At 34.7% G+C, this 18,976-nt stretch overlaps 1 protein-coding gene across 2 annotated transcripts in view; it reads right to left on the bottom strand.

Moving 5' to 3' along the window:
• LOC136034387 (27 kDa glycoprotein-like) overlaps positions 1 to 12,435 on the bottom strand; it is an 80,828-nt gene extending 68,393 nt beyond the window's left edge. For both annotated transcript variants that reach the window (XM_065715534.1, XM_065715533.1), the window contains exons 1-2: positions 12,289 to 12,435; positions 3,792 to 3,925 (exon numbers count right to left, since the gene is read on the bottom strand). In XM_065715534.1, coding sequence (XP_065571606.1) covers positions 3,792 to 3,925; positions 12,289 to 12,358 — 204 coding nt within the window. In that variant the 5' untranslated portion in view covers positions 12,359 to 12,435. The remainder of the gene's footprint in view (positions 1 to 3,791; positions 3,926 to 12,288) is intronic.
• Positions 12,436 to 18,976: the final 6,541 nt, after the last annotated feature.

Below are 18,976 nucleotides of genomic sequence, written 5' to 3'. Positions count from 1 at the left end.
AAGATTCTGTATTTTATTCTCCTTTTTAATTCAATGAGTAACTACCTTGACAACAAACCCCCTCCCCCTGTTGGACCTATATTTAGCACTAATAATATCTTTCTCTAATGTTGTTTTCACTGTTAAGTTTATTGTATGAGGATTACCTGATTTAATATTGGATTAAAAACATTATAATGTATTACCCACATTGAAAATGTGAATAACTATTGAAGACAATATAATAATGTGATTAATATAAATAAACTGAATATTGTAAAGTCAGAATTGCACTGTTTTAGTGTTTTCTTTTAGTTTGATACATATCCTAAGGATATATACTGGACCATTGTTTGGAAGTGTGGGGAGTTAAAGTGTCAGAAATATGACTTTGACTTGTAAAGAATAACTTTAGAGAGGCATTTTGTTGCTTTTTCTATAAATACAAAAAAAAATAATTTGATGATATAAAAAAAGAAAGATTATTTCTAAGAAGTTAGAAGAGGACAAATACCCCTTGAATCCTCTTCCTCCCCTCTCCTCTATCAATATCTCAGAATAAAATCCAATAAATTTAACAATTTCTTCTTCTCTATTGAAATAGAGGCCTTGGGGTGCAACTCTATTTAGGTCTATCCTTTTTTTTTTTACAAAAGAAAGGGATGTATTCTTCCGTATCTTTTATTCGCCCAATTCCGGAATATGCAGCTCCTGTATGGCATTTTGGACTGATGGCTGAGCAAAGCGCCAAGCTCGAAAAGAGTTCAGAAAAGAGCTCTAATGATAGCTTCAAAGGCAGAAATGTCGTATGAAGAGCTGCTGACAAAGTTTGAAATGTAAACTCTGGAAAAAAGAAGAGAGAAACTCTGCATGGATTTCAAAAAAATCTCTGATCCACCCAATCCACAAAACCCCTTTCTCCCCTCAATCCACAACAAAACGACTCCTCCGCAGGGTTGCAGTGCCTGTTGAGAAACTTCAACCGGTACTCTGTGCTCACCAGCGGTTAGCGAAGAGCTTTATACCTAGTTTTGTAAAAATGTATAAAGAAAGTCAGGAGGATTGATTAGTGTTTTGTTTTCTTTGTTTTTGTTTTTTGCCTCGCTTATTAATGTGACTATACCAAAGAAATTTGGCAGTGCCATGAAAATTCTGGTGGAAATAAAAGTTTATCTATCTATCTATCTATGCCATTTTGTGGCACTACATTGGGTTTATATTTTTTTCTTTTCTTTTTACAAATCATTGTTCTCAGTCTTTATTAGAGAGTTGAAATCAAAACCAATACAATTGCTTACCTTTACTTATTTAAATCTACACTTATTATTGATTTTAGCAATTGTATTGACAAATGATGCAATCAAGAGGGCTCAAACAAGGAGAGCATTTTTTATGTTTTAGTGCACAGCAAGATATTATGGGAACCCAAAAAGGCCAAAAAAATTTTTTTTTAGGTTTGTTGGTCCAGGTCTGGGTGCATAAGCTCTAGTGTGTCTGCTGGAAGACATAGATTTTTAAATATTAGATGTAGCTATTGACAGTAGTTGTAGTTCATATATATATATATATATATATATATATATATATATATATATATATATATATATATATATATATATATATATATATATATATATATATGTATATATGTATATATAAAAATAAGTTGTTTGTCTGTGGGTCTGTCGAGTGACGTCGTGTCATCATGTCGTCAAGAAGTTAGTTGTCGTCATGTTTGTTATGGCGATGACGTCATTAAAAGTATTTAAGAAAATCGTTCAAAGACAAATTTTTAATTGTAAGAAGATCTTGGACGGAAAAATGTTTAATTGTAAAATGACTGAAGAACCTACAATGGCAACAGTCGAGGAAGCTGCTCAAAGAGTCTATGCCAAAAATCTTGCGGCTGATAGAGAAAGTAAGAAAAGAAACCGTGCCGAGGTTTCAGCAAGAACAGCAAGAAAACAGGCTTGCGGCTAAAGAACGCAAAACCGCGCAGTTAGATGAAAATCCACCTGGACAGCGAGAGTCAAAACATATCAAAACTGAAAATGATAGCGATGATGATTGGGTTTGGCATTTTGACTTGGATAAGGTCATCAATGCCTACCAGATTTTAGTTAAAAAAACAAAGGTTCGGCGATATGTATTTCATAGTGACGCTGAAAAATAAAGAAGAAAAAAAAACTGAAAAAAGGTAAAAAACTAAAAAAAAAAAAACTAAAAAGAAAAAACACTCAAAGAGAAATTACAGACCGGGACACAAATGACGACCGGGACAGAGGGAAAATAAATGACGACCGGGACACTCAAAGAGAAATTACAGACTGGGATACCGGGACACAAATGACGACCGGGACACAGGGAATATAAATGACGACCAGGACACAGGTATTTAAGAATATAAATGACGACCGGGACACTCAAAGAGAAATAACAGACTGGGACACTGGGACACAAATAACGACTGGGACACTCAAAGATAAATTACAGACCGGGACACCGGGACACAAATGACGACCGGGGCACAGGGAATATAAATGACGAACGGGACGCTCAAAGATAAATTACAGACTGGGACACTGGGACACAAATGACGACCGGGATACTGGGAATATAAATGACGACCGGGACACAGGGAATGTTCGATTAGCAATCACCATCAACAAAGCTCAAGGGCAATCATTAGAATAATGAGGTATAGATCTGAATACGGATTGTTTTTCCCATGGATAATTTTATGTTGCATGTTCAAGAGTCGGTAAACCTGACAATCTATTTATATGCACAGACAATGGGACATCGAAGAATGTTGTATATTCAAAAGTTTTACGTAATTAAAAACATATATATATATATCTATAACGGAAAAGAGAAATCTTTTCTCTTTTATCTATATTTACAGGTGGGGCACAGGGACACAACTACAATGTCGCGTAACTAATATGGCGCGTAACGACTTACGCGCGCGGGGGGGCTTGTGGGGTCGCGATAATTGACATATCGGTGGCAGTAATACACGTGGCAGGGCAATCATTAGAATAATGAGGTATAGATCTGAATACGGATTGTTTTTCCCATGGACAATTTTATGTTGCATGTTCAAGAGTCGGTAAACCTGACAATCTATTTATATGCACAGACAATGGGACATTGAAGAATGTTGTATATTCGCAAGTTTTACGTAGTTAAAAACATATATATATCTATAACGAAAAGAGAAATCTTTTCTCTTTTATCTATATTCACAGGTGGGACACAAGGACACAACTACAATAGCGCGTAATGCGCCATTGCATTTAGCGCGATACATATATATATACATATATATATATATATATATATATATATATATATATATATATATATATATATATATATCTTTTAATTTTGGCATTTTTCCCATTGGTATTCAAAAGAGTCAAATTACAAATAGCATTTGTGTGACAACATTGATAGAAAATAAATAGCAATAGCAAATTGTACAAGGTTTTCACGGTGGTTATCAACTCATAAAAGATATTGGGGGTTAATTGGAGGGGCTTATTTTGTTGTTTTTTCACTGAAAATACCAAAAAAGCTGTTTTTTATGAAGATACCAGAAAAAGTTATTTTCAAAATCTAGGGGACATAAGCCCCCCTCCCAAATTGACAGCACTGGTCTTTCAGGCAATAATTTCTTTGGTGCCAAAATTAAAAGCTTTAAACATTTTAGATTAAAAAGGAGCATTCACTAGTACATTGGCACCTATCTGCCAAATTTTACCATACGCATTTAGCAGTGACAAAATTAGTAGCTTCAATTTACTCACTGTAACCCTGTCAACAGCTTCTTGTCCTCCTCGTTTCATCAGCTGGTCTTTAAATCCAACTGGAATGTCACTACTTTCAAAGCATTCATTCCAGGCTGAGGGATCACCATGACTTAGGTTTTCACATGGAGTATCTATAACAAAACAGTAAACAAACAATACAGCAATGTAGGCTAAGTAATTTTGGCACAAAATTAAAAATACAAAGTAAGCAGACAAAATACAACCTTTCTAGTTTTGTTGTTAAATCTATGTGTCTTTAAGTTGCACATCTACATGCAGGAACAGCCATTCCCTCCCAGACACTAATTGAAAGGACCTTTGCCTCTTGAAAAAAGAAAAGTCGATGAGATTCAGATTGTTGTTCAATTTTGAACCCCTCCTTAATCTAAGGTTTATAGTCAAAAATTAGGTATTCTTGAAATCAGTAGGAAAATAAAATAGCACCTAGTTGAAGATATAATATCATATATAACTTGATATCCATAAATAGTACGGTAGGTGAAGTTACAGCAAAGTTATTGAAGAAAAGAGGTCAAGATGTGCGTTCTTCTATCATCCAAGCACCAGGGAAGTTGTCCAGCTTCTTTGCAAGTAGTATGTAGTTTCATTAAAGCGAAGTAGTTTCATGAAATGCGAGTTTCATTAAAGGTTTTCTAGAACATGTAAATACTTATGATAGAAACCTGCAATTCACTCTAGAGACCCAAACAGATGGAAAAATACCTTTTCTAGATGTACTGGTAATATGTAATGTGAATAAAATTGATTTTATTGTTTACAGAAAACCTACACATAATAATAGATACCTTAACTTCAAATCTAACCATCCTCCATAGGTTAAAAGAGGCGTGGTAATATCTCTTGTGGATAGAGTACTTAATATCTGTCCAGAGCTTTATATTAAAAAAGAAATAAATTTTATTACAGACATACTTTTTGGCAAAGGGTAACCCAATTTCTCTCATAAATACTGTTATTGTTCAAAGATTAAAGATACGTTATTCTAAAGCCTTAAATCCCACACCAAAAAACGATTCGAATAAACCCAAAAGCACAATTTAGCTACCTTATATTCCAAAAATTACTTCAAAACTGAAAAGAAGTTCGTTTAAAAAATAATTTACGTGTTGTCTTCACAAGTAATTTAAGTATAATGAATCTTTTCGGTTCTGGTAAGGATAAAACCCCAGTTACTCGTCTAAGAGGGGTGTATCAAATACCAAGTAGTTGTGGAAATTATTCCATTGGTTAAACCCACCAAAATTTAGGAACAATGTTACAGCAACACAAAGAAAGTATTGAAACAGCATTAAAATCTAAAAACAGCTCCATATCTTTCGATTCAGCTTTAAGCAATCATATTTTTGAAATCAAAACCATTATGTTATATTTGACAAGACAATTCTAATTAGCAATGACCTGGGAATCAAACAAACTGTCTGTGAGGCAATTGAAATCAAATGAAATTTAAATAAAAATACATCCCTAAATAGAGACTTGGGTTAATACAAACTCAACACTATGTACACAAAATTAATTATAGAAAATAATCTAATTCAAAATAAACAAAATTAGATCTATGTTGAATGGGCCATATGAGGTGTTGCGGCAACCTTTGTTTGGCTTCGCCGAATGAAGTGTTACGAGAGCAACACTTTGGTTTTTTTTTCCTCGCTTTGATTAAACGCTGAAGTTGTTAATCTTTTAGATCTTAAAATAAATACTAAGTACGTCACTTCGCAAAAGTTACAAACCCCTCATTGCAACTAGCAAAAGTTGCAAACGCCTCACCGCTGAAGATGATTGTACCCTAACAACCGATTACTACTTACAAGTCCCCTACATGTCTTACCATTGGAACCAAATTGGTCTTACCATCAAATACGCTGGAAACAAATAATAGGTAGACCAACTAACTAAAGTTGTGAACCCCTCATTGTCAAAGATGATTATGAGCTAAACAGCCAATTGTTGCTTAAAAAACACCTATATGTATCACAATTGATATTGGCCTATTTTTGGTTTAAGTGTGCACCTTACTACTGAAGTTGTAAACCCCTTTAAATTTTCAAACTGGTACACCTCATGAAGGAATTTTTCTACAGAAAGTGGATGACCCATACTTACATCAACTTGTCAAACGCTATCAACTTTTGTCGAAAAAGAATCTATCTGTCTTAATTCAAAAGTTTACTTTTTTGCCATAGGCCAAGTTTCTACTGTCATTATTTAGAAAGTAGCAAAGGATAAACTCTAGTTTTTTTTAGCAATGAGAGAACTTTTTAATTTTAAGAGGCACATCTGATATCATTCTTGTATTGGCCAATTTTTGGTTTCAGTGTGTACCTTACTACTAAAGTTGTCAACCCCTTTAAACTTTCAAACTAGTATATCTCATGAAGGAATTTTTTACCAAAAAAATGGATGGCATATACTTTGATCAGCTCATCAAGAGCTATCGACTGCCGTCGAAAAAAAAAACCTATCTGTCTCAGTTCAAAAGTATACATGTAGTGCCTTCTGGCTAATTCAAAATCTACATAAACTTACCCTTAAAGGTTTAACTAGATAATGTAAGTGTTTCTTGAGATATTGCTTAATCACCGTTTTGGAAGTCCACATGCTCTTAGTTTGTTTTGATTTAGTTAAACATCCCCCTAATTATTCCTTTAAAGCTTCACCTTAATACCCTTAGCTTGTGCAGTAGCAACAGTTGTAGTAGCATTAGTAAAAGTATGCACATAGCAGCTTTAGTTTATTCAAATTCCCTTCAACATACACTGAAAGTTTCAACTTTATACCATCAACTGTTCCAGAAGCATTTCTTATACATCCTCTTGACAACCATTGCAGGCATAGTGTGTTCTGATTTAGTTTCATAAAGTTTCAATACACTCTAAATTTCTTGCCTTAAAACCCTTAGTTTTAATAGCAGTAGACTAATGACTAGCCTTAAATTAGTTGCAGTAGTAGCAGTAGTGGTAATATGAGAAGAAGCAGCAGCATTAGAATGCAAATATTTTCTTTTGGTTAGTCCAAGATCCACCACAACAAACCCTGGTAGTTTTAACTTCACACACCAAACTGTTCCTAGATATTGCTACTAAGCCCTTTTGATGGCCTGCAAACAGATGTCATGTTGTGATTCAGTTAACCTACCCCCTCAAAATTCCTTGAAAATTCCACCTTCATACTAGTAGTAATAGTATTAAAGATAATAGTGGTGGTGTTAGTAACAGTGGTAGTATTAACATATTACCTTTTGGTCACTAGAACATCCCTTTCATCAAGTCCTAGAAGTTTCAACTTAATAGAATTAGCCTATGCTATGACATTGCTGATATGTCCTTTTGGTAGTCTGTATGTTCATATACTTCCTGAAACTTTCCTCTTAATGCTCTTAGCCTTACAAGTAGTTACAATAGAAGTAGTAAATGTAGCAGTGATAAAAGTATTAGCAGTAATGGGCATATATTGCCTTTGGGTCAGTCAGATGATATTCCCCTTTAGGTATTCTCTGAAAGTTCCCACTTAAAACTCAAATCTATTCTTGAGATACACTCTTTTGACAATTTACATGCACATAGTGTCTTTTGATTTGGTTCTAATTTCCTTGCAATATTGCAAATGAAGTAGCGTGGTAGTAGTTGAAGTAGTATTGGTAGCATACAAATATTGCTTTTTTGATCACCCCCCCTTATCATTCCCTGAAAGTTCCAAATTAACATACTCAGTCATTCCTGAGTGTATGCCCTTTATAAAATTTTTAGACATATAATTTTTTTTATTTAGTTCAACACTTGCCTCAACATTCCCTGAAAGCCTCATCTAAATGCCCTATGTCTTCTTGGAAAGTGAAGTTCACACATGCATACCTTTCTCCAAAAACATATACTATATATAAACAATGAAAAATTGCTTAACTTAGAGCACTTGCCTTGAGGACTGTGAGAAGGTTGACATCCCAAAAGGCATAATTAAAGAACCTTTCAACAATGCTGAACAAAATAGTTCTTTTAAAATTTTAATTGGGTGGACATTGGGGAATGGTCGGCTTGGGGAGGGGGATGATTGTCCCTTATTCACTTTTGACTCTTAACAAGGGCACTAAAATTTCCAACTTCCAATCAAGTGATGGGAGATAGTGAGCCCTATCCAATCTAAAGTTTTCACAACCCCATACTCCATAAAAACCCTATATGCCCTGGGTGATAACTTACAACCCTTGCCCTGGGCTCTAGGGGGTTGTGTCCACCCCAAAGATATTGTAAATATGGTTTTTAGACTATTGGTAACAAAATGGCTATCTCACAATTTTTATCAAATGTCTTTGGGAAAAGAGAATGTCAGATAGGGGGGAGGGCAATAGTTTCCCTCCATTATATTTGACTCTTAAAAGGGAACTAGAACTATATATTTAAAATCAAATGAGCCTCCTCTAAAGATAAAACAACCACCCCTTCCATAAAAACCTTTTATGCCCCAAAGGCATAACTTACAACCCTTACCCCCTGACTCTGGGGGATTGTGTCAACTCTGAAGGCCTTGTTATGTGCTCTTTAGACTACTTTTGAATAAATGGCTATCTCAAAATTTCTATTGGATGCATTTTAAATAAGTAAGATAAGGTATTTATTTCAAAAAGATCACTATCACAAGCCCTCAAAGGGCCGACTTTGAACTTCGGAGTCGACTAACAAAGCAAACAAAGCAAAAAACACTAATAACAATGAATAATCAAATTATGAGTCAAAAGAAAAAATCGGTCAAACTAAACTTGAACAAATACAAGTCAGAAAAAAAGGGAAGGGGACAAAAAAAAATCAAATAATACAGAAAAGAACAAGAAATAAAGATATATATCTACAAATTAAAAGGGACACTAAAAAAAAGTAAAAAAACTCACAAAAAAAAAGAACAAAGCATAAAACACACGAAAAACACATATGAATTAAAAGGGAAACTAAACCAAAACAGCGGGGGGCAAGCAAATTAGTGCAACAACCTAAAGTACCTCACAGGAAAAAAAAACAAAAAAAGGGGGAGAAACTAGTTGGCTATTTTATTTATTTTTTCTGTGATCAAGGGTACAATGGTTTTTTCATATCTGGAAGTACTGCAGCAAATGGGGGACAAAACTGGGATAGTCTCAGAAACAACTTGAGGCTGTCATAATCTGGATGGTGAGTGACACTTGGGGAAAATACTTGCTGTCTGAGGGTTCATAATTGTATTTTTTGAAAAACAGAGGCAAAATGACGACCTCCTTCACTCAAGCGTTTCCAAACTAGCTTTTTTTTAGGAGCAGAGAGTAAGGCACTTTGCCTTCTTTGAAAATTACTCACAAGGCTCTTTTTTGGATTGACTCAATTTTGTCTGATTCTTCACAGGAGATACCAGGGTGCCAAACTGGACAAGCATATTCAAGATGCAAGCAGACAAAAGATGCATACAACCTTAAGGAGTGAGAAGGGGGGACGCTATATTTATTTAGGAGCTTAAGGAGGGCGATAGATGCATTAGCTTTATGGATGATATCTTTAACATGGATACCTCACTTTAAATTTGAAGAAATTGTGACTCCAAGTAATTTAACTGAGGACACATAAATTTCAGGAGGGATAGGATTAAGAAAACAGGGCGAGGATTTGAGGAAACAAATCGGAGCTTAAGGAGGGCGATAGATGCATTAGCTTTATGGATGATATCTTTAATGTGGATATCCCACTATAAATTTGAAGAAATTGTGACTCCAAGTAATTTAACCAAGGATGCATAAATTTCAGGAGGGATAGGATTAAGAAAGCAGGGCAAAGGATTTGAGGAAACAAATCAGCATTATCATGGACTTAGAGGGGTTTACTGTCATATCTAGGTCCAAAGCCTCACTTCCAGTTTCATTGAGGATACTCATAGGGTCACTTATTAAATTTTTGAAGCAACTTTCAACAATCATTAGGACATCAACAAATTTCCAATGGTCAGGAACTTCCTTTGCAAGGCTGTTAATAATGACTGAAAAAAGGAGGGGGCCTAGGAGAGTTCCTTGGGGTATGCCATTGTAGATAGGGAGAGGATTTGAGTAATGGTTCTGGTATTTAACCACCTGAGATCTATTTGTTAAAAAGGGGGCAACCAATTTTACCAGTAAGGGATACATATTGAACTTGCTTTCTAGTTTCTCAATTAAAATATTATGGTCAACAAGGTCAAAGACTTTCTGAAGGTCAATGGAAATTAAGTTTAGCCAGGAATTATGCTTTTTGAGGATTTTCCTGATGTGGTCAATAAGAGAAACGAGGTAGTGGGAATTAGAAGCTGATTTTAGGTTTCCTAATTGCTTCAGGTCAGTAAGAGGTAGGATTTTTTCCTTTAGCAAATCTGCAAGGAATCCTTCATACAATTTTGAAAAAATAGGAGTAAGAGTAATAGGTCAAACGCCTTCAAAGCCAGGCTTTCGATTTTTCTTTTTGAAAGGGGTATATATGATGTGGGGGAGTTGGCTTCTCTCTGATCACTTTGATTCTTAAAAAAGGCACTTCTAATTTCAAATCTGGTATATGTATCATAGTTCATATTATTGACTTACCAATAAAGTGAACATACAACTTGATTCCTCTTTTTGTGTGCTTTATGAATATAAAAATTGCTTCTATTGCAAATCCAAATTTAAGCACTTGAGCTCTTAAAAATGATGAATTTTCAATTAAAGTATGAGTTATTGGTTGTTTTCAAGAAAATTATACTATGTTTTCTTGGTGCTGTTTTCTTAGTCATTTTTGACAAAATAACACTACATTTTCTCAGTGACAAATTATTTACAGTTAGGTTAGGTCAAAAAGTGCTTAAATTTAAATTTACAATTGAAGCAATTATTATATTTGTAAAGACCATAAAAAAGGCATCAAGTGGTATTTTCACTTTAATGGTAAGTCAATAATATGAACTGTGAAATGTTTACATGAAATCCAATGAGCCCCTTCCAAAGTTCTTAAAGCCAGCCTTTCCATAAAAACCTTATATATCCTTGGGCTATAACTTGCAACACTTGCCTTTAGGACTGTGGGAGGAGGGGGTTTCATCCTCAAAGACATAATTTCTGGACCTTTTAACTATGCTAAACAAATTGGCTATCTCTGAATTTTGATTCAATATGTTTAGGGAAATGATAGGTGAGGTGGTTGCTTGCCCTCTAATAACTTTTGACTATTAAAGAGGGCACTAGTCCTTTCAATTTTCAACTGAATGATCAATTTTTGTCTCTTAAAAAGGACAATAGAACTCCTTATTACCAATCCAATGAGCCATCTCTAGAGATTATACAATCTCCCTTTCTATAAAAACCTTATTTGCCACCATGGTATAACTTATAACCCTTGCACTGAGGGCAGTGGGGGAGTTGTCATCCTCAAAGACTTGATTTCCAGACTTCTAGGGTCTAGTTAATTGACTTCTTGCTATCTCAGAAAGGGTTTAGATTAGGAAAATGAAACTTTCAGGGATGGGTCTACAGGCTAAAGTATGTCCCAGGAAGGTATTTTAAAGTATCCACCTCCACTCCTTCTCCCTCTAGAGGGCCCTGAAATTTGCCTCCATGACAGGTCTTTACCTATTGAAATTTTGACAAAACAACATTTTACATTAATTTTCAGTTACTAGTTGCTTTTTCTCTGCTTTTAGTTCTGAAAATGCAATTCCTGTTATTTGAGTAGCCATATCAATGTTTTTTTTTTCAAAATATAGAAATGTATTTGTGTATCCTTAAAACCTTATAAAATGGAATTAGCAAAGTTATGAAGCTAAAAATAATTTTGTTGTGCTTTAATTAAGCAGAAGATCTATTTTGCAAGGTTTCACTTTTATAACACACATATTTTTAAAGGTCATCAAAGGTCAAGGCCCTCTAGAGGGAGAAATAGTGGAGGTAAAATGCCTTCCCAGGACATACTTTAGTTTGTAGATTCATCCCTAAAGTTTCATTTTCAAACCTAAACCCTTTCTGGGATAGCAAGAAGTCACTTAACTAGAATTTTACCACCTTTAGTTATGCTGAACAAAATGGCTATCTCAAAATTTGGGCAATTTTTATATTAATGGACTTTTCAGGTAAGTAAGAAACAAACTTATCTCTATAATTGGAATTATACCTTAAATCTAAATTTAACATTCATTTGCATCAGAGGTGAACCTTAAAACACTCCTATAGGCCTATATACCAATTCAGGATATATATTTGAACATTAAGGGGGCAGGGGTAAAATTTAAAATTAGCTCTATAGGCCAGTCAAAATTGTATCCTGAACCCAAATTGAACATTCATTTATATAGTTTAGAAAAAGGAGTACAGTGGCAGACTCATTCAGAACATGATATAAACTGCACTGCTAACATGATATAAACTGCACTGCTAACCTTGGCTGAAATTTAACTTAGCCTAATGAAACCATGCAGACTAGGTTAGGCCTATTTCAAAAGCTTCAGAGGGGCTACTTACCATCAAGAACTTCTGAAACACAACAGGATAAGAGCGTCAAAAATATTAATGCATTAAGACTATGAAACATTTTAATTCTTATGTTAAATAAGGTTATAATAGGCGTACATTCATCTAGGACATTGCCATGGTCTTTTCTATTTAAAATTAAGCAAACAAATTGTCAGGTACTAGAAAAATATGTACTGAACCATATGCCAAACGCCAGTCACTTTACCAAATTTAACAAAATATTCACCAGAAGATTAGTGGCTTTTGTCAAAAGTTTAAGATATAAATGTATAAATTTTGACAGCATAAAGTGGTAAGACCTAAATCGCCTTTTGTTGTATTTTAAATTCACAAGAATTTTTTTTATATGTTTTTGTATATAAGTCTTGTTTAGGCTGGAAAAGTACTAATAATAGTATGCTATTCACTTATTTACGACTGAAAAGCGCAAGGTATTGGTCAAAGTAGTATATGCCAATATAGAGCCTACTGACGGAGATATTAGTTACTTAGATGAATTTTACTTGCAACTTCTGGAACAAATAGACAGGGTCCCAAATAAAATTAAAAATATAGGGTCTCGGGTGTTTTTTATTTGGAGATTTTAACACCCAGGATGGCAAGAATATGGATAGAAGGTATCTTAGCCTAAGTAAATTTGGAAAGGATGAAGAGATTAATATCCATATTTTAGGGCAATATGGTACATAAGATTGGATCAAACAAGAAAACTGAATTTTTAGGATCGATCCCGTGTGAATATATTTTACGATTCCTGGGAATCTGAGACTTTTCGATATCTACATTTTAATGCGGCTAATACGATGCACAAAGAAAATTTTCATCAATAAGAACACTCATTAACTAGACAAACTGATTTTAAGGTCTACTAAGAGAATCTCCGAAACAAATAAATTTCATACAATTGAGGGCAAAGGTGAGAAATCCGTCAGAAAATCGAGAAACCGGGAGTAGGGGTCATGACAAATTAGGAAGCTGCTAAGTCTTGTTTGGGTTGGAAAGGTATTAATAATAGGATGTTAGTTGCTCACTTTATGACTGAAAGGCGCAGGGCATCAGTCATAATAGTATATGCCCATGTATAGCCGACTGACGGAGATAGTAGTTGCTCAGATGAATTTTACTTATAGCTACAGGAACAAATAAACAGGGCCCCAGGTAGAAATACAAATATAGGATCCCAGGTGTTTTTATAAGAAGATTTTAACGCACAGGATGGTAGTAAAAATAGGGATAGAAGGTGTCCTAGCCTATGAAAGTTTATTATAGAAAAAAAAAACGACAATGGCTAAATACTGCTGCAATTTTGCAATTCTATAGGTATAACCAATACAGTATTTGGTCATAAAATGACCGTAAGTTAACATGGTATTCACAAAATTGTAGACAGCTATCCATATTGACTTGTGTAGTTGTAAACCGAAGATTGGCAGGATCTATAATATACTAGGGTATATACAAGTGATGTCATTGATATTAAAAGTAAAAGCCACCATCTAGTAGTAACTAGGGCTAATTTAAAGCTGAAATTTTGGAAGGGTAACTACCTCCCAGGAAGTTATGATGTTAGTAGACTCTAGGGTGGGAATTTTGAGAGAAACTTTCCAGGGAACAGTTGAATACTAAACTGGAGAGTTTAAAATTTGACAATGCAGAAGATAGACGGAATAATTTTAGGAAAATAGCTTGTGAAGTCGCTGATGGTATCTTAGGGAAGAAAATTAGAAACGCAGCTAGGAATACTGGAGAAAGTTCCAGACCATATGAAAATGAGAGAACTGTAAATAAAGCGGAGAAAGCATTTAAATATGAACTAAGGAGGTGTTAAGTGGTAGCCATGAGAAAAATTCCCAAAGATCAGGAAGATGCAGCTAGACGGCATTATAATAAAATATTGTACTGGCAAGTTCATGAATTAAGAATGAGTAGTCAACCCAGACCTGTTCCTTTTAAAAATAGGAACGATGCCACAATTAGTGATAAAGAAAGAGTTTAACGGATATGAGCAGAGGATTTTGAGAATATACTATACCGTGATAGAGTCGCAGGAAAAGATATAGAGGAGAATGAAAAAATTTTTTGACACCTAGGTTGTGAAGGAAAATATATTTGCGAGGAAAAATCAGTTACAGCACCAATAGGATTGAAAAACGATAAGGCACCAGGTCCTGATAGTGTGGTAAATAAATTTCTTAAATATTGGGGTTATGAGGTTAGAAATTAGCTACTGAAGATTAGTTTTATTGCTGATGATGAAAACTGTATATGCGTTCGAAATATCCAGTTCAAAATTTTATATCTGTTCTCTGTCGATTAAAAGGTTTCATCCCTGTTTTGAACTCTTATACTTTCGTGATTTATATTAGTTGTAGGCTACCTTTGAAAAATTCTATGAATTTATTTCTGCTCACTTTTTGTTTAATGTGGCTCTACTTTTCTTTAAAAAACATTACTCGTGGAAAAAAAATCAGTTAATTCTGTTCTTTTTAATTGACATAGTCTTTGTCATTGATTAAGAATAAATATTTTAATTTTTTTCTATAAGGATCCAGATTTTGGCTTACTATGCATATGTCAGAAAAAATTTTCAATAACTTTCATTAACATGCGCCCTTTTGACATCATGGATAAACATAGAATACTTTGATTTAATCTTACAACTACTGGAATTTTTCTGAAAACAAAACTTATTACCCTGTTCTGTTCCTAACACATTTTATCTATACTTATTGATTTTATCTATGCTATACTGTAATATTGAATACCCTTTTGGTTTAGTTCAATAATAAAATCAGAAGTAGTAATAGCAGTATCCCTGGAAGTTTCAAATTTCTATTTTGACAGCCTTTACACTGAACCGATTTTTATTTAGTTTAATAGTAGCGGTAGTTCCACATCAATACCGTCAGTCTTATTAATAGTAGTACCAATAACAGCACCGGTAGGGGTACTTCTACTAGCAGTAGAATGTACATAGTGCATTTTATTAGTTCAACATGTCTTGAAAGTTTCAACCTTATGCTCTAAGCCATTTTTGAGATACTGCTGATATGCTCTTTTGACATCCTGCATACACATCGGGTATTTCAACTTAATTCAACATCCCTCTCATAAATTCCTAAAAATCAAGTTGAAAAAAAAAACTTTCCGAAAAAGAAGTTTTGTAAAGAAAAATAAGGGCCATGTTAAAGTTAAGATCAGAAGAAATAGAAACCTATAATAGCTCAAACTCAAAACGGTATTATAGGTTTCTATTTCTTCTGATCTTAAGTTTAAAATGGCCTTTACTTTTCTTTAAAGTACTTCTTTTTCGGAAGGTTTTTTTTTAATTAATTTTTGTTCGTTATTGATTGCCCAAATTTTTAAGTTTTTTTTTAAATTTCCTATTCCAGAATATTTTTATTCCAAAATAAAGTAACAGTTTTGGTAAGAACTAATAAGTTAAACAAAATATTATATTAACTGCTGAAAGATCACCAGCTCAAGATTTTGTTTCACCAAGGGCCGGGTTTAAAGCTTTGACGCCCTAAGCATTTTTGCCGCTCCGTTTTTGGAAGTTTTTCGGGGAAATCTCCAAAAATTCCGGAACAGTGAAAAACCCAGAACCTAGTGGGCCTATTAGTAAATCTTGGTCTAGTTTCACTGCAATTACCATTTTATTTTCAATGTTGTAATAAGAACAAAAGAAAATATTACAATATAATTCCTTTTAATGCAGCGCCAAATACACAGTAGGCCTTATACTTTTACCGTTAGAGAAACGGGCAGTAACCATACTCTTGTTTGTAGTGAAGCCACCATTCAGTAGAAGTACTTAACCCCTATTCCCTTAAAACGACCGCGGTCTAACACCTAATCCTTGTGATTGGGTCTTATTAGTCCTTGTGATTGCCTATTCTCACTTGTGGTTGAATTCTGTTCTTCCAATTTTTATAATTAAAAAAAGGTAAAGAAATTTTTCAGAACTGCGTAGCCACTTAATTAGAGAACTGTAATTATAAGTAAGAGGATTGGTTATTTAAGCACGAAAATGATACTTTTACCACAAGAGAAACGGGCAGTAGCCATAATTTTGTTTGTAGTGAAGATATCATTCATTAGAAGTACATAACCCCTACTCCCTGAAGACGACTGCTGTCGAACTACCAATCCTTAGTCCAATTTTCACTCGTCTTTGAATTCTGTTTTCCCAATTATTGTAATAAAAAAAGATAAAGTAATTTTGCAAAATATTGTAGCCACTTAAGTAAGAGAATGATAATTCTAAGTAAGAGAATTGGCTATTTAAGCATCACAATGATACTTTTACCGTTTGGGAAACAGGCAGTACCATAAGTACATAGCCCCAAATTAATTCGGAAAGAACTAGGGAAAAAACTTTCGGAAATATTTTTTTTAATTAACTTTTGTTCGCTCCTTGATTGCCAAACGTTTCAAGTTTAAAAAAAAACTCCTTGTTTCAAAATGAAGTCGTTTTTTTTCAATATCGAACTTACATCGAAGCATCAAAACTAGTATCAACGTGACGGTATCAAAGTACCAAAGTGTCAAGGTAAAGAAAGGATCAAAGTTAAAAAGGTATCAAAGTAAAAAAGTATGACAGTGACAATAAGCGACTCCCACAACTTAAAGCCCTTGCACTGTAAATCCAAGTTACCACGTAAATCACTAAATCCAAGTATGAAAATAAACAAAGTATCAAAGTAACAATAATTAAGTTCCGTAGCTCAGAGCCATTTCCCCGGAGCTGAGGGGGGGGGGGTTCAAACCTGGAAGCATAACTATTTGGCCTTTGAAGTATTTGAATAAAATAGCTATCTACCAATTTTGACTGGATACCTTTTGGGAAAGTGCGGCGTGGGCTAGTTGGCTACTGATCACTTTTGACTCTTAAAAAAGAGCTAGAAGTTTCAATTTCCGGTCGAATGAGTCCTTCCAAAGTTAATGCGATCACCCCATCCACAGAACCTTATATTCTAATAAAGGGTAACTTACATAAGTTACAATCCTAGCCCCAGAGGCTAGGGAAAATTTCACAGCTCCTAAGTTGTAGTAATTTGAATTTTGGACTATTTTGAACAAAATGGTAATACCAAAATTTTGATAAGATGCATTTGGAGAAACAAAGCACGAGGGGGGGGGGAGCTTTTTACCTTTTGACCGCTTTCCATTCTTAAGAAATTACAACTTACATAAGTTATATTGCATGTCCCGGGTGCTTTGGAGGATTTCTCAACCCCTAGTTTAGAGTAACTTGAATTTTAGACTACTTTGAGCAAAATGGCTGTCTCAAAATTTTAATCTGATGAATTGGGAAAAAGGTGTGGGGGGTGGATACCCTCCAATCACTTTTGATGACTCTTAGAAAGGTAACTAGAACTTTTAATTTCCAATCAAAAGAGCAATCTCTGAAATTTATATGACCACCCCTTAAATAAAACCTTATATACCCTCGGGGAATAGCTTACAGCACTTGCTCGGGCTCTGAGTGGATGTGTCGACCCTGGAGTTTTTGTTATTTGATCTTTAAACTATTTTGAACAAAATACCTATCTCAAAATTTTGATTGGATGCACTCGGGTAAAAAAAAACATGGAGGAGGCTAAATACCCTCCAATCACGTTTAACTCTTGAGAAAGGCACTATAAATTCTGATTTACAATCGAATAAGCCCTCCCTTCGAAATTTATGCGACTATCCTTTCTGTAAAAAACTTATATGCACCCAGGACACATTTTACAACACTTGCCCCCGGATTCTCAAGGGAGGGCTGTTTCATCCCGGAAGTTTTTGTTGTATTATCTTTGGTCTCTTTCGAACAAAATGCCTATATAAATTGATTGAACGCATTTGGGGAAAAGAAGGTTGGGATGGAGGGGAACTGGTTGCCCTAACTTTTGACTCTTAATGGGTGAATTAGAACTTTCAATTTCTAATCATTTGAGTCCCCTCCTAAGTTTATACAACTGCCTCTTCCATCAAAACCTTATATGCCACCAAGGCAAAAGTTACAACCCTTCCCATGACTCAGGGGGGGATGTATGTTGACAACGGAAGTTCTTGTTACCTTATCCTTATTACCTTATTATTATGGATTTGGGGATAAAAGGGCTAGGGGTGGTTGTGCTCGGAATTGCCATCTCATCGGAAAATTGCCATCTCACAATTTGTATCAAATGGGTCTGGGAAAAAGAGCTAGGGAGGACATATATGCCCCAAGAGCATAACTTATAACGGCTGCCCCTGGACCCTGGGGGGTTGCGTTGACACCGCAGTTTTTCTAATCTGACCTATGAACTATTTTTAACAAAATGGCTATCCCAAATTTTATCCGACTGGTTTGGAGAAAAAAAAGGCGTGGAGGGGCTAGTTGCCCTCGGATCTCTTTTGACTTTTAAAGTGAACCAATTAATCAGTTATAATAAGTGAATCAATTTCCAATTAAATGACCCCTCTGTGAAGTTTATACGAACATTCCTATCAAAAGAACAATATATGCCCCATGACCGTTACTTACAACACCTGCCTCCGGGCCCTGGGGGGTTGTGCCGACACACGATTTTTTTTTGTATCTGACCTTTGAACTATTTTTTTAAAAATGTCTATCTCAAAATTTGTACTGGAGGGATTCGGGGAAAAGGGAATAGGGGGGGGGGAGGCTAGTTACCCTCCGATT

This window comes from Artemia franciscana, chromosome 13 (genome assembly GCF_032884065.1).
Source record: "Artemia franciscana chromosome 13, ASM3288406v1, whole genome shotgun sequence".
NCBI classification, from domain to species: domain Eukaryota; kingdom Metazoa; phylum Arthropoda; class Branchiopoda; order Anostraca; family Artemiidae; genus Artemia; species Artemia franciscana.
The sequence above is the reverse complement of the archived record's forward strand: the minus strand, read 5'-3'. Positions and strand labels throughout refer to the sequence as shown.